This window comes from Culicoides brevitarsis, chromosome 1, assembly GCF_036172545.1.
Source record: "Culicoides brevitarsis isolate CSIRO-B50_1 chromosome 1, AGI_CSIRO_Cbre_v1, whole genome shotgun sequence".
In the NCBI taxonomy this organism is placed as follows: Eukaryota; Metazoa; Arthropoda; class Insecta; order Diptera; family Ceratopogonidae; genus Culicoides; species Culicoides brevitarsis.
This window is the reverse complement of record NC_087085.1, coordinates 13,889,219-13,916,247: the sequence shown is the minus strand read 5'-3', so window position 1 is coordinate 13,916,247 and position 27,029 is coordinate 13,889,219. Positions and strand designations below refer to the sequence as shown.

Genomic DNA, 27,029 nt, shown 5'->3' with positions numbered 1-27,029 from the left:
GCGTTGTTGAGGTAATTGTTCATTGTTTGTCGTCTCATGTAAGTGTTCCATAGCAAATATTGAACGGGAAAGGCGGTCCAAGTGAAATTAGTTAAATTATTTAATATATTCAACAAGACGTGGATAAGGGGAAAAGACAAAAACTAAACGATGATTAATGGGACAGAGTCCTTGAAGAAAATGGGGAGTAGAGTAATAAATATAACAAAGAGAGGGAACAATTGAATAATTTGCAAGACTAAATTAATTCTCGTTTCTCATTGTTTTTCAAGAGAATTTTGCTTCTTTTGGCAAGAGAACGTTAATTATATTGTCTCTCATGAAGAATGCTTCAAAGTAAAACAATAAAATTGTAGCTGCCAACATGCTAATAAATCCTCCCAATCCCTCGTACTTTGCCGAACATTTTATTTATAAAGCCATTCCGATTATTACCTTTCCCACAGTTGAGACCGTTCAACTTGAATATTCCCCACGCACAAGTCAATAAAATAATTGAACGTGCATTTTGCGCTAATATCCGTTTTTTGTATCCATCTTACACACGCACGAGTCGTCAGGAAAGTGAAATAAATAACAGACAGCAAAAAAAATCGAAGTTTACCGATAAAGGATAAAAAGGAAACAAATACTTATACACACTTGATGGAATGATTCCCAATAACAACAACAGCAACGTCGATCAGATAAACGTCAATTTTTTATTCTGCTTGGATATTCTTCTTCGAAAATTTTTCTCATAAAGTCATCCGATTATCGAATCACGTAGAATACAGTTAAGGTGAAATTCATTTTCCAAGTGATCTGATTAATAATCAAGATTGTAGATTTTTTTTTCGAATACCGGGAATACTTGATTTGGCAACTTGCTCAAGCACAAAGTTGCTTCTCGTGTCGGAAAAATTTAATTAAAAACAAATTGAATTTATTTTGACATTTTTTTTCTCTTGTTGGAGGGGATTGAAGCGATGAGTTTCTGTTACTAATTAATCAACAAATTTAATTAATTTCTTTTAAATTAAAAGAAAAATTGAAATTAGCACGTCTTTTAATCCGATAAAAAAAATTGTAAATAAAAATGCTATAATTTGATTAAATGTTTGTCGAAATAAAACGAGTTGAAAAAGGACTAAACGCTTAAAATTAAATTATTAAGATTTGACTTAAACTTAAAAAATATTTCGACTCAAGCTTTAACTTAACAATAAGTCCATAAGTTTTTTCAAAAAAAAAATTTTTTTTTAAATATTTTTTTAAATAAATTTAAAAATTAATAATTTTAAATTAATTAATTTATGAAACTATTATAATTCAATTTTATAGAATATCAGTAGAAAAAAAATAAAATCTTATTAAAATTAAATTAATTTGATTTTATTTTTTTTTTTTTTTTTGTAAATTTAACTAAAGTCAAACTTAAGTTTATTAATAAGTCGATTAATTTTTTTTATTAAGAATTTTAGAAAAAAAAAATTAATTTTCTCTTAAATTGAAAAAAATATTTTAAAAAGATTTTTAAATTATTTTAATTATTTTTTTTAAATTTTACTTTGGCCAATTTGAAGCTACATTTATTTAAACTTTTAAAAAATGTAAAAAAAAATTATGATGTGATTTTGACACCTGTCAAATTTTTTACTATAAAGACAATTTTATCGACTTATCGATAAGCAAATTTACAAAAGAAGATATTCATCAAATATCACTTGGAAAGAAGGTCATTGCACCAATAAAACAGGCAAACACAAATAAAATCATCAAATAAATACTTTTATATCCCACAAAGCATAAAATTGGAAATCATCTCGGTTCTGTGACGTTCAACACATGAAAGAAATGTGTTTTAAAATAGGTTTAAAATGAAACATTTTCATTTACGACGCTCGTAATAACAATAATGATATTTATGGTAAAATGTTCCTCAATGAATGATGCAAGCAAATCGTTAAAATGCACACAATTTCTCTCTGAAAAACGTTTATGTACGATTAAAATGCCTTCATTTTACTCCACAACTCAATTGAAATAAAAGCAGTAAAATTTATCATTTAAACAAAGATGTTACGAGGAACAAATAAATTGTGTGCAAAATTGTGTGAGTTGAAAGAAGTTGTTCTGCTTGTCTTCTCAATTGAACACAAATTGTAGGATGTTGTAAAATAATTCCCTTTTTAGTTGTTTGTTGTAAATTGTGTAAAAAGGGATAAAATTTTCTGGCATGTGACAGAGAATTGTCTTCCTGTACAATTGAGGAAATTAATATGTTTCTATCAAAATGCCAATCAGTCAAGGACCCATATTCCAATTTTTATCAAATTTAAATAAGAAGAAACGCAAATTTGTCTTTGACAGGAAATAAAACTTTTCATTTAACCCTCATCATTCAAGAAAGTCATAAAAAAGTTATTTTTCCCTCTGGATAGGAGAAGTCATTCACCTTATCCTTTTTTTATTCCTTGGCACGTAAGCAAATATAGTCATCGTTCGTATTTAAAAATAAAATAATTGAGTCAGACTAATTATCTCTTCCTGTTATTTTATTTATATTTTTATCTTCTAACAAAAATGTTTTTTCTTGTACTATCCATCACAAGAACTTTAGCAGAAAAAGTTTATTCTTAACGCCTACGATAAAGATGCCTCGATTGCCGCCTACACTGCATGCTCTGTCACTTCATTAAAAAGTTTGCCATTCTCCTACTTGGATTATCACAATCAAATTTAATGAACTGCAAAATTGTAGCACTTTTATCATGATTTAATGAGTGAAACAAAAAAAGATAAATAAACAAAAATCTTATTGAAATAATTGCTTGTCACTGTCAAAAGCATCTCAGGTATGTTTTTTTAAATTTTTTTTTAATGAAAAAACAGGAAAGGAAAATTTTTATGATTTTTTTTTAATTTAATAAAAATTGGAATTTAAATAATTAAATTTATTACATTAATTAAAATTAATTAAAATAATATTACTTAAATTAAATTTAATTAATTAAATTTAAAAATTAAATTTTTATATTGTTTATTTTTTTTATTATAATAATTTAATATAAAATAATTTATTTAATTTCCTATAATTTAATTTAATTAATTTACCTACCTAATTAAACATTTCAGAGAATCAGGTAAATTCATAAGTTAATGAAAAATTTGGACGCGATGGGGGATTTTTTAAAGATGGTTGAAATTTTCCAAATACAAAATGGATCCTGTTTGAATTGTAGAATAATTTTAGATTTTTAGCTTTAAGTCACAAAATTGTCGTATTTGCATGTTTAAAAAACTTAATCTATTTCTTAATAATAATTTTCGTCAATTCCTTCGTCAGATAAAGAATCAGAAATACGTCTTTTAAAATCTAATATCTCTCTCAAAGTGAGGAGCAATTATCGAATTTGTGACTTTTACATTTAAAAAATTTCTTAAATTGTTACTCGGGTGCGTTTAAATTTTTTTTCTTGTTCAAAATTTTTGCGTTTAAAAAACTTATTTAAAATTCTTGTTTTCAGGAAGTTAAAAAAATTGATAAAAAAAATCTTTTAACTTTATTTAAAATATTTTTATAAAAAAATAATGGTCAAACTGATATTCTATAAAATTAAATTTTCATTCCTCATCTGTTAAATTTCTCTCAATAAAATTAACTAAAAAAATTATAAAAAAAACATTTAAAGGTCAATTTATCATGTCCGTAGAGATTAAAAAACCCCTTTGGCGACTTATCTTTAATTTTACATTGCTTCCTTATTCTTCTTCCTTCGCAATTTTTTTTCAACCTTCATATTTCCTTACAATTTTTTTTCGTTGCACGAACCCTACCATAACAAACTCGCCATTAGCCAACCATATTTTTATATTATGATTTTTATTGTGCCCTTTTTTTCTTTCACGCTAGAAAGATAGATAGACGTTCTTTTATCTAGTCATGCGGTTCTCCGGCATGTCGCTATAATGTCATGGGCAGTCACATTGTAGATTGTTATGGTGTTTTAATATTTATTCCGACGGTTTTATGATAATATTATGTTCAGCATAACAACACAAGAGTGAGATGAAATACGCGTTCTGCATTGCAGCAAGGCGGCGAACAAACAGAAAGGAAGATGATACCCTTTTACATCTCTTTTTGCTGGATTTTTTTTCGTGCTGGTATGTTTCCGACACAAATATGTTACGTGAGACGAACTGAGGCATGATATTCCGGTATTTTTTCGTGCGAGTTGAAATTTGAATGTAAAAATCTGGATGAAAAATGATGAAGCGAAATTTCGTGCAATCTGTTTGTGTCAATCAGATCATTGATAAAAAAAAAACGAGATCAATTGAAACGTTCTGATGCGAAATTAAACTAATCTACCTTTGGAGTAAAGGATTTCCGTTGTTATTTCAATTTATTGTCATTTACACTCCCATGAGTTTTATCGTTATTTAACAGGGAGTTTTACAGTTCACATGAACCACCATCTGCGGCAATTTCACACTGTTTTCCACTCTTTTGGCTTTCCGCACATTCTCGTGCTCTTTCTCCTGACAAATGTTCAGCAATTGTAGAAAACATATTTTAATCCGAAACATCTACGAGGCGGTGCACATAAATTCTGCATTTTATCGCCGTTTCAACGTTGTTACGGTGTGTAAGACTAATTTCCTTGTCCATTCGCATCTCACAATTAATAGCTTCGTGTGCATGGATGCGATGATAATATAATTAATTCGTAAAATTATGACGCTATGAGATGAGATTAAATATTTTTGCCTGCTGTTTTTATGTTCTCTATGGTCAAAAAATTGATAAAATTGATCATTTAAGGGATCAGATTGACTTTTAGGAGTTAAATTGATTCCTTAATTTAGTTTTGGGGTCCTTAAAAGTAATAAATCTGATCCATTAAAGGATCCTCAGCATCCTCTGTGAAGTTTGTCATCCGTAGATTCAAAAATTATTCCCTTCAAGAGGTTAATTTCATCAGTTAAAAGAAATTTGATCCCTTCAGAGGTTACTTTGACCTCTACAGAGGTCATTTTGATCTCTCAAGGCTAAAGAATTTAGTTGGATCCCTTTTTGAAGAATCAATCTAATACCTTAAGCGAGATAAGATTAGCATTAAGGTGTTAGATCGATTTCTCAAAAAAGGATCAAAATGAACTTCTAAGCCTTGAGAGATCCAAATGACCTCTGTAAAGGTCAAATTTCTTTTAAGAGTTGAAATTAAACTCTTGAAAGGATTATTTTTGAATTTACAGATGACAAACTCAAATAGGGATAAAGTTGATCCTTCAACGGATCAGATTGATTCCTTTTAAGGACCCCAAAATTCACTTAAGGGGTCACTTTGACTCCTCAGAGGCTCATCTGATCCCTTAAGAGTTCAATTTCACCCATTTTTCATCCATATGTTGTATTTTTCTCTCCTTCAAATATTTACGAGCATCACATTAAATCCCGGAAAAAATACAAATAAATAAATCATTTTGTAACGCGCACATTTTAAGCCCAAATAATAAAATTATTATGAATTACACGCGCAAATAAAATATTTAAACTTTTATTATAATATTAACACATCATCTTCTCACCCACGCCGCCGCTATACCGAACTCTGTGCCGCATTCCAACTGTCTTCGATATCGAACGCAAAAAGACATTTTTCTCGCGCCAACCTGCAAAAAAGATGTTGGCACGAACATCCGCACATCCGATTGTTTGCCAGATGATAATAATCTCTTACGTAATATAAATTTTCCGTAAATTGCCAAAATGTTTAATCATTTCCTCATTATTGTTTTTCCGTGCGCGTTTCCTCTAAGCATACGACCGACAAAAACGCGTCACATTAAACAAAAAAAAAGCAAAAGCCGTAAAAATAAAATTATAAAACTAAATTGCTCGAATTAATTTTTCCAAATGATAATCAGAAAATGTGCAAAATATCAAGATAACTTGAATATATTATACGAAATTCGAAGGTCAGTGTCTGCTAAATGTATTTTATATGTAAATATTTGTTGTCATTCGACGATAACAGCGGAGCAAATCTCGAGCAATTAAGCATCACGCAACGATAAGAAAATGATCATTCGCAATGTGACTAATGTCATGTAAAAAAGTGGATCTGAAAATTTTCCAGTGAAAAATTTACAAGTCATTGATATCCAATTATCCAAAAAAAAAAGGGGAAAAACAACTTCAAAGTTCAATCACAAAAAAAAATGTTGACGCCTGGTATTTTTTATTCGAGATTTTTTCACCCATAAATTTTATCCGAAAAATATTTGTCATCCTATTTTTTTTATAATAGAAAAAAAAAACAAAAAAAAATATTTGAACAAAAACCTTTGTTAAGGTCCATCGTTGGAGAAAAAAAAACAAAAGTAGGAAAAGGATGTGAAACAGACTTATTTTTGCCGCCTATCGTTCAATATTCCGGTATCAAAAGAGTAAAAAACATGTTTTGCCTTTATCTGACACAATTTAAAACGATGACACACAAAAGTCAAGTGATTGTCACATGAAGCGAAGTGTGTCAGGATTAGGAGCGTCTCGAGATAAGCGACATTTTTCTTTCGAGGGAAAAAGGCGGAAATAATAAATTGGGATTATTATCAAAGCCCAACGAGAAAAATACGAAAAAAGACAAAAGAACAATATAGATAAGTTGATTATATTGAACGGCTTTTAGTCATTTTTCGTACATGTCGCGTATGTGCGAAAATAACTTTCACCACAACAACGTTAACATGCCAACCCGCGTATGAGAGGTAGATAAACCTTAAATGTTGCGAGTATGAGTTAAAAAAAAAGAGACAAGCACTTATGGAAAATTTTTTTGGCGAAAAATTGAATCAGCTTATTATTGATGTGACGACGACGACGACGCGTTTATTTATAGTAGAGAGATGAGGAAAGTATGGAAAAAGTGCCTTTCAAATTATTACATTTTTTTTTTCTTTTTGCTTTAATAGACAAGCTGCGAAAATCAAACACAACATGTAATCTCGTAACCTCGTTCGCTTGAATTCGCCGTCGATCCTGTTACGCTGACATCGAACGACGACAGAAGACGGCAAAAAACACAATTTAATATCCCTTTTATTGTTATTATTAGATGCAGATATATGGGTCTCTCCTACAATATTTAACATACTAAAAGAACGATCTTTAGATGGAAACCAAAATAAGAAGAAGAAAAAGTTCAACGTTCGATGATAATAGTAGATTTTCTTTTTTTTTATAGAAAATAACAAAAATTGTGTGTCTTTTTACATAATTTTGTCATATAGTAACGAAGAACGACGAAAAAAAATAGGAAAGTGTATAAAAGATTCTCATTTTTTGTGACATACGAGATATAAAGTCAGGAAAATTGTTTCGAAAATGAACGAACAGAAGCGCATTAAAGCCATGTTCGAAATTTTTGCTGGAAAAGCTTTTTACATACATGTCAAAAAAAAAAGACCAGTAGATGATGGCATACATTTGCATTTGGAAATGCTCTCGACATATTTTTGCATGGGCGGAATACTGATCAGCTTGACATCCAAGCTGATTATGTAAAATAAGGAAATAAAGATAAAATTCCGGGTTTCATGAGCAGGTGAAGTGAGGTAGAAGCACAAAAAGAGCTTTAAAAATTTACTTTTTTGCTTCCTCATGCACTAAAAAGGTAATTGTGTCTTCGTTAAATTGCTGTAAAAAGCTTTTAGTACACGAAGAAAAGAAAAAAGACGAAATATTCTAAGATGGATTGTCGAAAGACAGGTTTTTACGATGGTGATAAAAATCTCTCGAGCAGAGAAAATAATGAACATAAAAAGCTTGTATGTAAAACAAGACATAAAAGCTGTCTGAGACGAACAAGTTAGACGGATTTTATGTGTAAAAAAAGTCATTAACCTTTTCTTTATGCAAATAGTAATGTCATAAAATCGATGGGAAAAGGAAGAAATTTCGATAAAATCTGTGGAAATTTGTAACTGTCAATTTTAAAATGGCCGTTAAGATCTTGTGATATTTTTGATCTTTCAATCGATCACTGAAATTTAAAATTTTTAAAGACGAAACTGACTTTTTAGATAAAATAAAATAATTCTTCACTTTTTTAAGGCTTTTTTTCGTTTCAAAAAATTTATTTTAAAAAATTAATTTAAATTTAAATAATTTATAAAAATTAATTTATATATTTTTTTAATTTAACAAAAAATATTTTGAATTTGAATTAAAATAATTAATTAAATTAAATATTAATTTAAAAAAAAATTTTTTAAATTAAATTAAATTAAATTAAAATTATTTCAATAAAATATCATTTTAAATTTTAAAAAATTTCTAATTTTTATACTCCTCATTGTGGATTAAAATTGTTAAATCAAAAAAACAAAATGGCGACTGATCAGAAAGATCTTAAGATCAAAATAAAAGATCAGATCTTTGGAAAATATATTTATGGATTATTTTTATCTTTTATAAAAAAATAACCTCAAACCTTACAGTTTAATACTTTTCATGCCAAAAAAAAGACAAATGACGTTCCAGACGAAATTCATTGAAAGGCGGTAAAAGCTTCGAAGAAAAGTGAATCAACGGTACGTGATCAAATTTTTAACGTTCATTAATCAAAAAAAAAATTGTTTACAAAATTCATAATTTTAGTGAATATTTGATGCTTTAGTCCCTAATGGTAATTTCCTGCTAGCCCACGTCTCGTTGCAAAAATAAAGGCACACATGCACGACGACAAAACATAAAATAAAACTCAATGTGTTGTTTGTCTGAATCGGCATCATTTTCATATCATTGTAACTAATGCACATTCGGCTCCTTTTTCTCCTTCTCTCGCATTTTTGGACGATACAGTGCAAAATTTTTATCTATTTCACACATCATTAACTTTAAAATATCCATTTAAAGTATTTCACTCTCTCTCTCTCTCTTTGCACAAAGGCAAGTAAGTAATATTGCGCCATTAAAATAAATGTGAGTAAAATTATAACATGCTTACCCATAAGTACCGAATTAGTTGGCGATGCCATATTCCGTCTGCTTAGCACGACGACAATTAGGGAATTGGCCACGACTGTGATGAGCAACAGAATTGGGAAAAAGTACCCGTAGAAGATGACACTAATTTGCACGTTGGATTCGCACGACACATTCAGATAGGTCATGTTGTTGTAAAAATTTAGACAGGAAAAGTTGCCGTCATCCAAAAATGCCTCGTCGTCACTCGTGGTGCTGTTTCTGGGTATGACACTTTGATCGGGGATTATGTGATTATTGTTTATGCTATTACTGCTACTTAAGCTAGCTTTAGTGTCATCGTTGCCGATGAGCATGGCGAAATAAGTCAAGTTATCCATGATTTTCTAATTTTTTAATTCACTTATCTACTTTCAAACATTTTTTTTCTGTTTTTTTTTTATCAAATTTACTCTAATGCACGATGATGTCTTAATCATATTTTTTCATCTTTTTCAATTTAATTGCGGAACATTATCTTCCGGGACCGTACTTTTGTCTGTTTGTGAAAAAAAAAAAGTTTGATGTTGATATTTTTTTTTTTTTTCGTTTTCCTTATTATTAAATTATTTCACTTTTTTTCCTTTGATACCATCATCGTCGTCATGAAGAAGTTGTAAAACCATGTCATGATTGAGTGTCGTCTTTGTCTCATCATTTTTCATCTTGCCAGCAAGGCTCTTTAATTCTGCAAAAAGAAAATGTGTAAAAAAAATTATATTTTATTTTATTTTGTGAAGAATGAGTGAACATTAAACGCTCTTTCTCTCTCTCTCGAAGGAGTCGTTGGAGTGAGAAAGACAGAGAAAAGTTAACGTAAAAGTATAATAAATTAAATTACAGGAAGTTTCACGTTCAACGCGACGACGATCGGTGGACAAAGAAAAGAAAACGAACATATTAAAGCTACGAAAGAAACATGAAACACAAAAAAAATTGAAATCTCTTATTTTTGTGATATAAATTTTTTGATAAAGAAAAAAATTAAACGCCGCAAGAGAGCATAGTTCATTGAATTAGATTAAGTGATCGCTAATGAGTGATTGCCTACCAAAAAAAATGGCTTTTGACAAAGTTTTATCGCAGATTTCCGGCTAAGAAAACACTTGAAACATGAAAGAAGTCAAACACACACAAAAGACACTCGCAAAAAATTTCTTTGAAATCAAGAAAAACACAAAAAAAAATGAAAATCGTTTTATCGTCTTTTGAACATGTAGCCAGTTTGCAACAAGAAAGAGCAAGAACGTTCTTTGACATCGGAAAATGAAGAAATTAATTTTTTTTTTGTTAAATCTTAAACAAAATTAGAATTTGGTTAGATGCAATGTGGAAAATTGTTTCTCATTTCATTCAAAGTAGATTTTTTTTTTAAATTTAGATTAATTTTTTGTCAATGTTAACTCAAAAATTTCTATATAATGAGGAAATTTAGTTGAATAAATTATTAGATCCCAACAAATTTTTGATTTTGTTTAATGTTAACTCAAAAATTTCTATATAATGAGGAAATTTAGTTGAATAAATTATTAGATCCCAACAAATTTTTGATTTTGTTTAAAATTTTTCCATTCAAAAATTAATTATATGTTAATTAATTATAATTTTATTAGTCAAATTAATTATAATTATTAAAATTAATTATTTTTTATATTTCATTCAATTTGGACAAAAAAAAATATATTTCGATTAATTAAATAATTAATTAAATATTTAAGTCATTATTAAATAAATTAAAATTTATTTAAATTTGTAAAAAAATAAAAACTTTTTTGTATTAAATTTTTTCATAAAAATTGAAGAAAATATCAAAAGAAACTTAAAATAATCGTAAATTAATAAATTCAAGATTTTCCAATTTTTTATTATTTTTTATATATTAATTATTTTTTTTATTTTTTTAAAAAAAATAGTTTTTTGACATATTTATTTTAAAAAAATCTTGAAAAATATTTCAAACTTATTTCATAATTGCCTCAACCTAAAATGCTAATATAGCAAAAAAAAACGTACTCTAACGAAATTTTTTCTCTTTATTTGAAGTATATTCAAAAGAAAAATTTGCATTTATCCCAAATGTGGTGCAGTCTTCAAGAATAAGCAAAGACTTGAACCGGAAAATTTAATTTAAATTTATAATAATAAATGCCTGAGATTTGCATAGTCCAGATATTTTCTCTCTGTGTGCATTTTTCGATATTAAACTTACGTGTTTTGAAGTTTTAAAAATTAAGATAAAATTATTATTAAATTTTTGTTGAATAAACAACTTTTGACCTATAATATTTTTGTGGAAGTCAGACTCATGACAAAAACAATTTTTGTAATGAAAAAGATTTTCAAGAATTTAAAACTAAGCATTTTTCGTATCAAATCCGTTCAAGTGTCTCATTTGTAAACTATTACCAGCATTTGTTTGCGTATTTTGATATTTACTCTGTTACTTAAACTTTTCGAAATCTCTTTCAAATCCGGATAAAACAGCTCAATATTTATTTTATTCTTTTTTATTCCAAAACAGCTTCAAGCAGTCAGACGAAATCAAATATTTACTCGTCGATACATTTTATTCCCACACATACGCATCTTATCTTTTTCCTTTTATAATGACGATTGGAGTACCTTCTGTGCCTCAATAAACTCACAAATAAATTTTTCAAAATTTTTTATCGACAAAAAGTCAGTAAAGTTCATTGACAAAGTGCGAACAGACAAACAACAATGAGTGAGTGATGGTTATTGATTTTTTTGTGTCTCTTGCGGTTTTTCAAAAAAGAGCAAAAGTTTCAAGTAAACGAAGCGAGGAATAATATTTTGAGCTGGATCAAGAGTAATCCTCTCTCTCACCCGTCAACTTGCAGTCAAGTGGTGTGATAAACAAGCACACAAGTGATGAAAGTCGTTCATGCACATTGCTCGCTAACCCGAAGTCGATAACGGAAGGAAGGAAAGGAAAAAGGCAAATAAGGATGACACATGTTATTATTAGCATTATTGTATTATGCTTATAGCGTGATTGATCGATTGACATCTTAATTTTGGTATTTTAATGAGATCCATGGTGCTTGACGAGGAGACATTGTTTGTTCAGCAAAAGGGCGTTTAACTTGGCATTGAAATGTAAATTTGACATGACAATGGAAAAAGTTCCGTATAATTAATCCCTTCGCTCTGCCAGTCGTGCTCTTTTAATTATAATGCCTCCTCGAATAATCACGTCTAGCCAACTTAAACAATAAACAGTAATCAGTTCAACTATTTGTTTAACGACAAACTAACAAGCATGCCGCATGCCAAGTCAAACAATCATTTTCATTTAAAATTATGTTTGTTTTCCAACTGTGATAACAAAGCCACCGCTGCTTCTGCATGGCATTAATCCAACACATGTAGCACAAATCACGCAACTTGAGACTCCTTTTCTCGACAGTTTTCCGTCTTTTATGCCGGTTTGATGGCAACTTGTTTATTTGATGTGATGTAAATTGATGAATATGCAGAAAACTTTCCTCGTTTTGACGAAAAAAAAACAAAATTGATAAATTTATAAGTCACGTGGTTTGAAATTTGTTTATATGTAGGTCAAAAATTTTCAGGTCACGTGGCTTACAACAAATTTCAAGTCACGTGGTTCAAAAATTACTCAAATCACGTGGTTTACAACAAATTTTAGGTCACGTGACTTAACAAATTTTCAAACCAAATGGCTTAAAATAAATTTCAGGTCACGTGGTTTAAAAATATCTCAGAAAACTCTCCAATCTGTAAGATTATCTAACCACGTGACCTGAAATTTGTTGTAAGCCACGTGACTTTAAATATATTCCAAACCTCGTGACCTAAAATGTATTTCAAACCACGTGACTTAAAATATATTTCAAACCACGTGGTTTAAAAAATTTGTTATGTCACGTGGTTTAAAATGTTTTTCAGGTCACGTGGTTTGAAATTTGTTTTCAGTTTCAAGGTTTTTTAAATTACGTAGCTTAAAATTTTCTCAAGTCACGTGATCAAAAAATTTATGAAACCACGTGGGTAAAACGATCAGTAAATGAAATCAAAATGCGATACCATCATTAGTTCTTCTCCATCCGACAACTTTATACATTTTTTTTTTATTTGTGAGCACATCATCTTCTTAGTTTGACATTGATCCAAAATTGATAGCAAAAGATATTTTTCACAAAGTTAAGCATCTTAACACACGTCCGGACAAAGACAAATCACACAAACAAAAAAAAAACATCAAAAGTGAATGAAAGAAAAAAAAACTATAATAAAATTACTCGAGCATGCCTGTCTGTAACTGAAGTCGATGTCATGAAAGTCACACAAATATATTTTTCACGTTCATCTCTCATAAATCATTGATTCATATAAAAACGTACTTGAGTCGCACAAAAATATTATGTTTGTCTACAACAAACACACAAATATTATGAAAAAAGTTTTACTTTTCTTTCTTGCTGCTTACAAAAAAAAGGGATACAAATGGAACGAAAACCGCACAAACCATTACACATGTCGGTTTATTTTTTTCTCATCTGCTTCAAATGCATTCCAGCGAACCAGCGGTCAAAAGTTCGAATATCTAAAAAAAAAAAAAGTTTGCGAATTGAAAGTCATAAAGTTTGCGGATAATCCGAGCGAAAACAAGAAGACAAGTAAGAAGAGTCAAACAGACCGTAAGGAATATTTGCTTATTTTTTGTTTGAATGTTAATTCTCTGAAGACATAAAAAGTACAGAAAAAGATCCGACAAGGAAATGCTTTTCCAATATGGTTTGCTTTCTTCGCTCGAGTTCCTAACTCTGGTAAAATATTGAAAGAATTTATTCGAATTGTCTATGATCACGATAAGGAAAGAAATGTGCATGGGAACGATAAAGTAATATCAGTTTATGGTGAGCCGTGTAACACAGACAGAACGTTTAGTACGATAAATTTTTAGACAAGCAAAAATTTTGTTCATCTCAAGCATGAATATTTTGTGTTTAAAAGAAAAAAAAGCACCTTATTTTTTTCTTCATTGAAAAAAGGGCTGAAACAATAAAAAAGGTTCAAAAATTCGCTTCAGTCTCAATTTTTAATTATTATTATTTTTTTTATTTAAAAATAAAGGTTTAAACTTTGGAAATTTTTTTGAATAAATTAACTTTATAAATAAAAAAAAAAAATATAAAAAAAAATAAAAATTAACAAAAATTTAATTTATTAATTTACCTATTTATGAGAAAAAAAATGATAAATTAAAATTTTTAAATTATTTACAAAAATTTTAATTTTTTATTTTATTTTAATTTTTAATTTATTTTTAATTATATTTAAAAAAATTAATTGATAATTTTATTTTAATTTAATTTTTTTAATTTATTTTTATATTTTTTTTTAAAATATATAAAAAAATTAATTGATAATTTTATTTAATTTTTTTATTTAAAAAAATAATTTATAATAATTTCATTAATATTTTAATTTAATTTAAAAAATAATTTAAATTTATATTTTTAATTAAATAAAAAAAAAATAATTATTTTTTTTTTTATTTTTAACCAAAAATACATTCACATTCAAATAAAATGACAAAGCATTTTATTTTATTGCATTTTCCTAAAATTTTTTGCACATTTAAAGCTTACTGTCAACTTTTTTTCCATTTCAATATTTGCCTCTCCTTTTTTCAAGCAAAACATCGAAAAATGTTTGTGATATTTATTTTGCATTAAATTTGTGATAAACGACAATTTGTGTGCTGCACTGCATGACAATGAATTTGTTTGTCTGCAATTTATTTGATTTGTTACCCTTTTTTGGGCCAGACGCTTTTGTTGTTGTCAGTAAATCAACAAAAGTAGCAGATGCTTTAAATTTTTTACAAATTCTGATTTATTTTTAATAATTTGTTGATTTTCTTACCTTGCAGCTCAAGTACGTTTCTAATCACTCGAATTTTGATTGTTTTCGACCAACAAGCAAACGGAAGCTCCAAAATAAACAAAAAAAAATAGACTTGACTGGACACATGGATAAGACAGAATCAATATTTGATTCAAGGTTGTCCGAAACCTCGGTACGGCAAATCAATCAACAACCTCTCAATTTGTTCCGCCAACAAGCAATATCTGATGAAGTGAAAAAGAGACAGAGAAAAAATGGTTAACGAAGCGGAATGGATGCGAACGATGCAAGCTATCAGTCAGTTGTCGGTATCGTTTGGATTATTTTTTCCGGGAAAACCTGTTAGTGTAAAAATGTAATTAAGATACGGCCTTTGCACACGTGTCTCGATGCAACTCGATGCCGCCATGTAATCTCTATGCAATCCACTTGGACATTAGATTTTTGAAACGATAGAACGTTCCGTCATTATTTTGCTGCAAAATTAATTTAGGATCGCAAGAATGAGCAATTTTTCGAATGAAAAATTCGTTTGCCATCCAAATTGCCTCGTTCGTCGAATCGATTCTCGTTAATTTTTTTTCGCATTCGTATTCAAATCGCGTCTCGTTAAGATAATTTTAACTTTATACCCTTAGATAGACATAAATTCAGTTTTCGATTTACACATCGCAAAATCACACCACGTTCCATGCGCATTTTGACAGATAATCAAAGAGCAACATGTGGTTGTCATATCTATGACGCTAGTAATTCATATCATGAGTCAGAAGATTTTTGCCGCTCTCGGAGATAAAGTTAAATTTTATCTGAAGTGAGTTATGTGTGGTGAATATTTGATTATTTTTCTCGAACACATCCCGTCTGAAGCATTATGTTTTTTTTCCTTCTCCTCTCGTGTAAGCAAATCGTTATTTTATGAGCGAAATTTGTTTGAAAACTTGTTTAACAAAATTTTAATGGTAACTGGTTGCTTGGTAATCAGCGGGAGTATTGATCTCGCGAACAAGCTTCATGTTAGCAACATGCCTCAAAAATTTTGGGGAAAATGTGTTCGACAGTGCGGTTTTTCTCGGGAAAAAGAAAAGAAAGTTCGATGACAGTGTGGAGAAACTTTGAATAAATAACAAAACTTCTACTTTTAATGCATGAGAAAATTTTTCTCTAAGTTTTGTTCTGAGAAAAATAATATTTTTCATTATTTTCTGATGAAAAACTCTTACTTAGGAGCAATAATTTTATCAATAAAATTAATTTTTGCAGATACGGCTTCAAATAATAAAATTAAAAATTAATAAAAATTGAAATTAAAAAATATAATCAAAATTAGAGTTTAAAAAAAATAAAAATTTTTATTGAATTTAATTCAATTTGATTGATTATTTATTTTTTTAGATTGAAATAAATTATTTTTAATAAATTTTATTAATTATTTATTTAATTATTTATTTTTAGATTAAATTAAATTATTTTTTTTTTAATTTTTTATATTCGTTTATTATTTTTTTTTCAAAAAATTTTTTTTATTAAATTTAAATATTTATTATTGAAAATATTAAAATTTAATTAATTAAAAATATAATTTAATTGAAAAATAAAATTAAAAAAATGAATAAAAAATCGAATTAATTTAAACTCAATATTTTTTTTAAATTTCATTTTTAAATTAAACCAAAATGTCAAAAAATCAAGTTGAAATGTAAAAAAATATATTTTAATCCATATTTCGTTAAAAAAAAGCTGATTACTCACGTAAAACCCATATTTAAAAAAATGTTTGTCCTTTTTTTGTTGTCAGTCCTCTCACATATTGTCTCGTATTTTTAATGACTTCCCCAGAAAAAATTCATCCGAAAAACTGTCATGCACAAAAAATAACTGTTAATCGTACGATTATGTCATCAAACACACAGGATACTTTTGATACTGCATCCATTTGTACAAAAATAAAATAAAGTTAAACTACTCTCGACCAACCTTTATTTCTACCTCAGATCCCTTCATGTGTTGATTGCCAAGTAAACCCATCATCATTACAACCGACTCATTTCAATGAAATATTTTTCGTGATATTACCGTTATTACAATTTTATTTATCTCGTTGAAGAGTACTCCTCCGAAATAAGTTGTCGCTGGTTGACTCGACACCACACACACAACACTCAACTCATCGACCTTTTCGTCTGATCCATATTTTTGTGTTGATTGTAAGTGGCACGAATGTGTTTGTTGGCTATCTCCCATTTGAATAAATTTGTTTTGTCTGTAGGCACGATAGTGTGGCTAATAGTGGGATTTTCTCTGTCGGATTACGATTTTAAATGGAAAATTTTGCGAAATTACGAGAGATAGTATTTTCGGAAAATCGCTACTTTTGTCCCAGGGCAGAATATTACAATTAGCTAACTTGAAGTTTTTTGAGAGTGTGACACACTTGCATGCAGAAAACAAATTAAATGTTCAACTCGCGTCACAGGTACACAAAGAGAATAGGCATTTTGTTGACATTTTGTGGTATTTTTGTGTTGTTTGATATCTGGATCTGCATCGCGTTGCAGATAAGAGCATTTGCACGAACTCATTGCAAGAGCGAGTGCATCAACATTGTTCATTGTAGAGCTATTCATTGAAAAATTTCGTTGTAACGTTGGTTTTTATGAAGCGAATAAAAAGAGCTTGTAACCCGCAGGACACTCTACGGCTTTAAAAGTAAAGGTTTTTAGTCATTTCGAAGAACAAATGCGGTGTTAAATTCGACTTGTCGTCTGTGTGTGTGTGTGTGTGTGTGTGTGTCAAAGCTGTGCCCCAAAAAAATTTTCATTTATTTAAAAATTTAAAAAATCTCGATGAAAATTTTTAATAATTTTTAAAGCATTTTGTGACTTTTTTTCTTCTTTTTCGAAAAAACGGTCATGAAAATTTTATTTTATATCTCCTTATTAATTTCAAAAAAAAATCGTAATTAAAAAAAAATTTTTATAAGTTTAAATTTTGTGTCTTTTTAAAAATTTTTTTAAAAAAAACAATTTTTTTTAGTTTTTTTTATTTTATTTGAATTTATTAAGTTGCATTAAAATTATTTTTTTTTAAAAATTTCACCAATTCAAAAATTTTTTTCATTTTGTGTGTGATTTTTATTTTTTTTTTATTTATTTTTATTTATTAATTTATTTTTTTTATTAATTAATTTAATTTTTTTTTTATTTCTTATTTATTAATTTTTTTTTATTTATTTATTATATTTTTTTTTTAAATCCTTTTAATACTTCAAATATTATTTTTTTATAATTTTTTTTTTAGTAAAAATCAAATATCATATTTTCCCTGTTCACAATATTACATGACTCCAACCTTAAGCTCATTAAAAAGGATTAAAAATAAATCTTTTTAGTTCATAGGGTAACACCTCACGGTCAGTTGGCTTGTAAAGTTCATTTGAAGTACATAAAATTGAATAGCGATGATTAGATTCCTACTCTTTTGTTAAAAAGTTTTGTTGCGCCACAAATACCAGTTGTCCTGCGAGCAAATGCGATAACGCAAAGACAACAAAGATGAAGCGCAAATTACATTTCGCTATTGAGCGAACAAGTATTTAATTCAAATTCCTACAAATTCAACCAACAAGCACGGATGACGGCATAATATGCGGGGGCATAATATGAAATTTGAGTCGCAACGTTGTAATTTTGCTGTAAGCCTACTAATGTGGTCAAATTCATGACATCAGGGATGGAATGACGTAAACGGCATTTTAAAAAAAATTTAAATTTTGAAGTTTTTAGACAAAAATTTAAAATTTAATTAAAAATTTTATAAAAAATTTAAAATTTTATAAAAATTTTATAAAAAATTTAAAATTTTATAAAAAATTTCAAATTTTATCAATATTTTAAAATTTTATCAAAAAAATTATTTTTTTAACCACAAAATTGGAAAAACAGAAATTTTTTTAATTTTTCCGTTACAGAACAAAAACTTCCTTCAAACATGTCACAATCCACCCCTGGATGCAACTAATACTTAATGATGACATTTGAATGCATAATGATACCTTTTCATGATGAAAACCACTCGGATCGTTTGGACATCCGATAGCACGGTTATCGACGCATGACAACATGTTGGATGAGCAAAAACAAAAATTATTTCACCACTTTATACATTTTAATTTTTTTTATTTATTCCTCTTTTTGCAAAAATATTATTTTGCTATTTTTGCACTAAACTACGCATCGCATTTTAATTTTAATAAAAAAAAAGCTTTTTATTGTTGTGCATTAAATTAAAAGCAATATAACACCTGGTTGTGTGTTTTCACTCCCCTCGTTCTTGCCAAATACTGCTAGTTTGAAGCTTATAATGGGAACAATAAGTGTTATATTTTTGAGTTTGATGGATTTTAATGGTTTTAAAATTTCACACTGAAATTGATGGGTTTAATTAAAATTCAACTTTGATATTTTACTTAGTAAATTACCTGCCGTCTCCACTGAAATAAATTTATTTTTTGTATTTTATGGAAATTACATGCAAAATACTGTCAATATTTCTCTGTTCTTATCTATTTTGCATTTCATTTCAATATTTTTTTTTTTTTTTTTTGAAAATTTGTCGGCCTTAGAAACTAATTTCCTTTAAAAATTTATTAAAAATTGAGTGACGTTATCTGACGATGAATTTCATTGAATTTTGTGTCAATACAAACATTTCGCTTGACATGTCCCGAAAAAGTGGGAAAGAAAAAGTTTATGAATATTTTTTGGGGGGAAAATTACGGTTCAAAAATGAAAGGAAGAGTCAATATTTTTTTAATTTATCTCTCAGACGTTTACCTTACGTACCTTAATTTACTCGAGAATTTTTATAGACAATGAAAGAGGACGGAAATATTTTTTTTAAGAGGAAAATGTACTTGTTTCATCTTCGCCGAAAGTTGTTGGCACTCATTGTTTGTTTGTTTTTGTTTGGTTGAAATAATTTGTTTTTCTGCGCCGCTTTTCGTTGTTTCGGGGTTTCTTGAGGAAATAAAAGGCAACGTCGCCAACAAAAGGTAAATAGAAAGTAATTTAACGCAGTTAACTGGATCCTTTTGTGCCGAGATTTCACTTGTTGAGACTCTTCGTTGAAGGAGGAAGAAAGAAGCCATAAGAAGACTTCCTGTTGTGTTTTATTTAAATAATGACATAATTTTAATGAAGAAAGTTGTTTAGCGTTGATTTTTCGCAGTGTTTTTGTTTCCGCATACTACGAAGCCACATGTACATTGTCGGTACTGTCAATAAAACTCCATTAAGATTCTCTTGTGTAAACATTGCCGAGAATCATCTGTTTACATTAAAATGCTGTAATGAAAGCTTTTATAAAACTATTACGAGCAAACATTCATTTTGCTGCTTCATTGTGCTAACTAGAAAATAATTATTATTATTATTATTATAACCATTTTAAAGTTAACGTTGTACACTAAATTAAATAGCTTTTTACAAAAGAATTCATTAAAGCACTTAGTTTGTTGTTGTTTGAAATTTTATTTGTAAATCCCGAAAAATATTTTTATTTTGCACGCTAATTCAAACAAAATGTCGGAATTGAAATTTTTTATAAGTTTTGTAACGCAATAACTCAAATTCTGCTTTATGAATCTCTTTGGAATTTTTTGTATGATGTTAGTTCTAGTTCAAAGAAGGTTTTGAAACATAAATTTTCAAGTTTTTATAATGAAAAATATGGAAATCTCCCAAATATGACATGTAATGTTCATTGCATACCTCATCAGATTCATTTTAACATTTATAATAAAAATTGTATTGATTGCATAACTTTGGGCTAATTAAATGTTTTGAAATAAACAAAACAAAAAAAAATGACGGGTGAAACAAAGCTCACGGGTAACATCAGTTTATTTTGAAAATAGCCGGACATTTTGTTGTTTGAATGCACGAAAGCAAACAATGAAAGAGACTGCGAGCGCAATTTTCAATAGAGCACAAAAAAAATTGCACAACAATGAATGGGCTGGCATGGTACATACAAAAAAGAGCTTTGAGGAGGAAGCTAAACAAGCGAGGCACCGAGTAACTGTTATGACTGTGAATTTTTTTAAAAGGTTGAACAACTGCAACCAGTGTTACTATTATTTAACAATTGAGTTGTTTTGCTTCGAGTTTTGTTTTTGTTTTTTTATTTTCATTTTTTCCCTTTTTATAAGAGAAAATTATAAAAATATATACGGACATTCATGTAATGGTTTCCGTCCTGCAGATATTTTCTCTAAAATTACAGGAAAACTATAACGAACACAAAATGCTGGTTGTTGTGTGGAATGTCGACATTTTTCATGTTATTTTATGGGATTTTAACAGACAAAAAAATTTCTGAAGATCCATCCTTATATGGCAGAGGTACGAGAGAAGAGAGACATAAATTCTTCAGGGACTCGTAAGAATGGAGAAAAAATATATGAAAATTGCTCTCTTTTGTGTCTGAAAAGATCGATGGAAATTTGAGCTGAAATGAAAAACTGGAATTTGATACAAAAATATTTTTTTAAATAAGGCTGAAGCGAATATTTATCTTAAATTTTTTTCTAAAAGTGAAATTTAAAAAAAAAATTGTTTTTTTTTTGAACAAAATTAATTAAAATTTCTTAATATTCAAATTTTTTATTTTATTTTTAATTTAAAATAATGATGACTAAAAAAATAAAAATTAATTAAAAAAATAAATTATTAATTAAATTATTTTTAAAAATTTCATGAAAAAAATTTAAATACCATTTTTTCCAGGTTTCAAAAAATAATAAATACAAATAAATAAACATAAAATAATTATATATTTTTATTTTAAATTTAAATATTATGATTAAATGTAAAATTAAAATGTTTTACAAAATTAACTGGAATCTAGAAGAAATTTAATTAAAAAAAAATAAATTACAGTTTTTAAATAAAAAATAATTAAAAAGGAATTTCCTATGAAGTCCTTAATAAAGATCTTTAAATAAGAAAATTTATTTTTTTCTTTTTTTAATTAATTAATGAAAAATTTTGTCGCAAGATGAACTTTTTTATGAAAATTTGTCTAATTAAAATGATTTATTTACGTCTTAACCTACAGAACTTGTCCATTTCGAACAAAAAAGCATCCCATAATTATTACATTTGAATACCAAAAGTCGAATAAAAACCCACAAAAGAGCCTTTTCATCTCACATTTCAACCTCAATCTGCTCATTTTCCACATAAGCAAACACACACAAAGGCAAAACCATATCTACATCCAGCTAATATATCTCTCCTTTTTCTCATGTAACTAAATAATTATCACTAGCCTCCTTGTTTACGTTACTCAGGCTTAACCCATATGTCACCGCACTGTGATCCTCCATCGCACATGGTTTGCAGCAAATATGAAAAACTGCACAGCACTCTCGTTCTACGTCTCTTTCTCCTTCGTGCCATGTAACACGAGATAAAATTGTGCTAAAGGGAAATAATTTTAGGTCGTTTTGTCTTTTTTTATTACATTTCTCCTCAACTATTCCATTTTTTCTCATTTTTTCTTCTTTCGCTTGTTTATGGGCATTGTTTGTATTGTTTTAATTTAAAAAGTGACTCAATGCAACGCTCGCTCTTTTCGCAGGCGACACACAATAGAATTCCCTTTTTTGTTGGTTTAAATAGCTGAACTTCATGTGGCTTGTGTTATTTTTTAATATCGCCGATGTTTTTTCAGCCTTTTGTTTGTTCTTAGAATTCAAACAAACAGGCTATTAATTTTTTTTATAAAAGGAAAGAAAAGACTCATTGCACAAGATAAATAATTGCATCAGCTTAGTGAATCTCCCGTTCCAGCTTTCTTGCTAGTGACTGGCTAATTTTTCAAGATTAAAAAGTTTTATTAGGTAATTATAACGTTAATTTGTCACCCTACTCGGAAATAATGAAATTAAGGAGATAAACATTTACAGATGATTGCGTCGCGTCGATTTTTTCGAAGAGAAGAGAAATTTCCCGAAATAACGTAATTATTGTTTTACGTCTTCCCACGCTTCGATAAAGTTTTTACAAAATATTTTCCAATTTTGGCTATGAAATAATAACATAATAATCAACTAGAACAAATAAATGGTACGATGTTCGAATAAAATCCGAAATAAAATCGAAAATTAATGAAAAATTGGGGAAACTTTATTTTGTTGTTGGGAATCGTTCGGCATAATATAATAAATAAATGAAATATTCCAGATATATTGAATGAAAAATGATTTATTGTTATATTGTATCGAACCATCCCCAAAAATTTTATACCCTATGGGAAAAAACGGGTTGGATTGAATCCTTCACACATTACCCGAATTCATCATTTCATTGAAAAAAAAAATAAGGCATGAGATTTTTTGATGGTTTTGTGTTAATTAGGCCTAAAGTAACTGAAAATACCTAAATTTAAAATTCTGGAATGAGCTTCAGTGTTTTTAGGCACTTTTAGTTTGGTTGGGTATGCCAAAGAGGTACTTCAAAACCCTCAAATCCACTGAAAAATGTCTAAAATCTCAAAAGCTCATTCCAGAATTTTAAATTTAGGTTTTTTAGATTTTTTTAGGCTTAACTTGCACAAAAACCATCAAAAAATCTCAAGCCACATTTTTTTTAATGAAATGATGAAATCGAGTGATGTATTTAAAGATCAACTTGACAGGAGTCACATTGATCTCTTAAGGGAATTTTCTGATTCCTTAAAGGATCAATTCGTTCCGTTAAGGGCTCATTATGTTCCAGGGATCAACCTGATTTCTTTTCAAGTAAGGCATCTACAGACTCAAAAAATTATTCCTTGAAAGAGGTAATATGATCATTTAAGATCCTTATGATCTCTTGATCTCAAATTGACTTCCTTTAGACTGTAGACTGAGACTGTAAATGACTTACTCGAAAATTAATCAGGTTGATCCCTTAAAGGAACATATTGAGCCATTAACGGAACAAATTGGTCCTTTAAGGGATCAGAAAATTTCCAAAAGGGATCAATTTGTCTCCTGAGAGAACAATTTGATCCATTGAGGAATCAATCTGACCCGTTTTTCAACCATAGGATACGATACAGCGATAAGATGGATGATGAGGGAAAATTTTTTCTCTCTCTCTCTCTCTTTATCTATTTTGTAACAGTAAAATAAAATAAATAAATTAAATTTCCATTGATTATTATTTTGGTTTATCTTTCTATCGTTCGTCGTTCGTTCGTTCGCGTGGATGGAACCTTGACCGCATTTGACCCCCAACCACAAAATTTGTGTGCAAAGTGCTTTTAAATAGGCAGCCAAATTTTCTGTTTCATCACATTAATCCAGTCATTTATGACGAAAATCTGTTGTTCTGTGACATTAAACACAGTCGGTCCCTATTTTTTTTATTTTGGAGAGAAAAATTTGCGAGCGAGATTCAATAAAATAATGATGATCGTCATTATTTTGTTTCATCTTCTCGATTAGGTTTTTCTTTCGTCTTTTTCACACACACACACACACACATTTCAGCATTACGGTTCATTGCATCCACATTGTTGTTGCTGTTTCCATGACATTAGCACTGAAAATAAACGATACCAAAACCGAACGATAGTTTTCAGCGAATTTTCTGAGATAAACATGAAATGCGGCGGATAAAAGAGCGGATTAGCAATGATAATAATAATAATTTCTTTGGAATGTTCACAGCTTTTATCTTTAAATGAAGCTATTTTGATGAGAGTTTCTTGAAATTTTGCAATTAGTAGGATTATTAAGTCCATTTTCGGGCTTCTTAAGTATGAATTGCATTTATTTGCTTCTAATAAATCTCAATTATTTCAAAACATTTCCTCAAAATCCAATTATCCGCAAATAAACAACTTAAATAAATGTGTGTATGAATATATAAAATGCTTTCAAAAGCCAACACAAACGAAAATTGATAACTACATTTCAGGGGAATTGCATGATACGAGACATAATAATGGTATTAAATGTGAAACATAGTTTATCTTTAATTTAAATAACATAATAAAGTACAATCAAGTCGGCAGAGAGAGAGAGAGCATTTGTCTTAGAATTTATATTAAGAAGACGAAGAATTCAATTTTATTCAATTTGAGCAAAAATTTTGGGTCCAGTTCAAACTTTATCGTATTCTTGTTTGCAGAATTCTCATATTGGATAATAAATAATGGAGATGGCAAAGTTGAATGGTTTCATTTGTCAAGGCAAACAAATGGAACAGTTTTTAATCTGCTAAAGATTTTGAACTAAATAAAATTAAGATTTTCTTGGAATTCGAAAATGAAATGTTGAAAAGTAAAATCTTTTCAAGAAAATTTTATTCAGGAAAAAAGTATAAAAATTCTAACTAAAAATTAATAAATTTAAAATCCATGCATACTCCCATCATAAAAGGGCGCAAATTCTATTATCTATAGAAATTGTATCAATTTAGGCAATGAATTTTACTTTTGAAAACAAAAAAAACTTTCAACAGGTGGAACGAAATCTACGGGCTCTAAGATATTATTTTTAATCATTTATAACTTAAAACTGCCAAAAAATTGAAACTGAAAAAAAAAATTTCCTTTGACATAGTTTTGTTTTGAAAACTAAATGAAGACGAAAACTAAATCAAAAACTGTGTCAAAGCAATTTTTGACAAATCTTGCTCCAAATTTATAAAAATTTGTCAGAGGGCTCTAATTTATCATTTTTAATCATTTTATAACTCAAAACTGCCAAAAAATTGAAACTGAAAAAAAATTTTTTCTTTGACATAGTTTTGTTTTGAAAACTAAATCAAGACAAAAACTAAATCAAAAACTGTGTCAAAGCAATTTTTGTCAAATCTTGCTCCAAATTTATAAAAATTTGTCAAAGGGCTCTAATTTATCATTTTTAATCATTTTATAACTCAAAACTGCCAAAAAATTGAAACTGAAAAAAAAACATTTTTGTTTTGAAAACTTTAAATCAAAAACTGTGTCAAAGCAATTTTTGTCAAATCTTGCTCCAAATTTATAAAAATTTGTTTTGACAAGTTTTGTTTTGAAAACTAAATCAAGACATAGTTTTGTTTTGAAAACTAAATCAAAAACTGTGTCAAAACTAAATCAAAAACTGTGTCAAAGCCATTTTTGTCAAATCTTGCTCCAAATTTATAAAAATTTGTCAGAGGGCTCTAATTTATCATTTTTAATCATTTTATAACTCAAAACTACCAAAAAATTGAAACTGAAAAAAAAATTTTTCTTTGACATAGTTTTGTTTTGAAAACTAAATCAAAAACTGTGTCAAAGCAATTTTTGTCAAATCTTACTCCAAATAGATAAAAAATTATCAGGGGGTCCTTTAGTTTTAATGATTTTTACTTAAAATTGTTATTCATTAAATAAAAATCTAATTTTTCTTTGAAAATTTGCTAAAAGTTTAATTCTCTATTGTTGTTACTGACCTTCTTTGAGCCAAAAAAAATCAAAAACAATAGAAAAGTCCTTAATTTTACTTTGCCACAAAAAATCAATGTCCTACTTTTCTACAAGACAAAAAAAGTTGTTCTACCTTTCTCTAAGTCCTTAAAACTTTTGCACAATAGCAAGCGCTTGAATAAATTTACAGGACACCCTGCAACTTTTTAAAACAATATTTTTACAATAGCATGATTTATGACACATTTTATACCTTTTTCTCTGTGCTTCTCCATTGTTTTCACACCTAAATTAAACCCAAACACACTCAAAGACATACGGAAGAAGATATTTAAATGAATTAAAATGATTGAAAATTATTCGAGTGTGTAATGTGCAAACAAGTAGGCGTAAATTATTTGCCTTTTCCCTACACCTTCGTTATGCACAAAAGCTAAGGGAAACTCGACTTTGTTGATTGTTGCCACACTGCAACTCGGGTACCTCAACTATTACAGCAATTATAAAGTGGTAGAAATTTTCTTCTTTGTAATTCTCCGAATGCACGAAGCAACTCGAAGAACGAAGGGACGGGAGTAATTTAAATTTGTTATTTATGTATCATCATCAGCAAGTAGCAGCAGCAAAGTAATCTTCGTCATTACGGCAGTAGATCAAAGAAATT

The 27,029-nt window shown here is 28.4% G+C and overlaps 2 protein-coding genes across 2 annotated transcripts in view; both read right to left on the bottom strand.

Annotated features, from left to right (window-relative positions):
• LOC134838432 (sex peptide receptor) overlaps positions 1-9,698 on the bottom strand; it is a 37,296-nt gene extending 27,598 nt beyond the window's left edge. Inside the window, exon 1 of the mRNA XM_063853961.1 lies at positions 9,000-9,698. Within this exon, the coding sequence (XP_063710031.1) occupies positions 9,000-9,357 (358 nt within the window). The 5' untranslated portion in view covers positions 9,358-9,698. The remainder of the gene's footprint in view (positions 1-8,999) is intronic.
• The window catches only part of LOC134838028 (endoplasmic reticulum chaperone BIP-like), a 260,113-nt gene that overhangs the window by 38,975 nt on the left and 194,109 nt on the right, over positions 1-27,029 (bottom strand). The window lies entirely within an intron of this gene.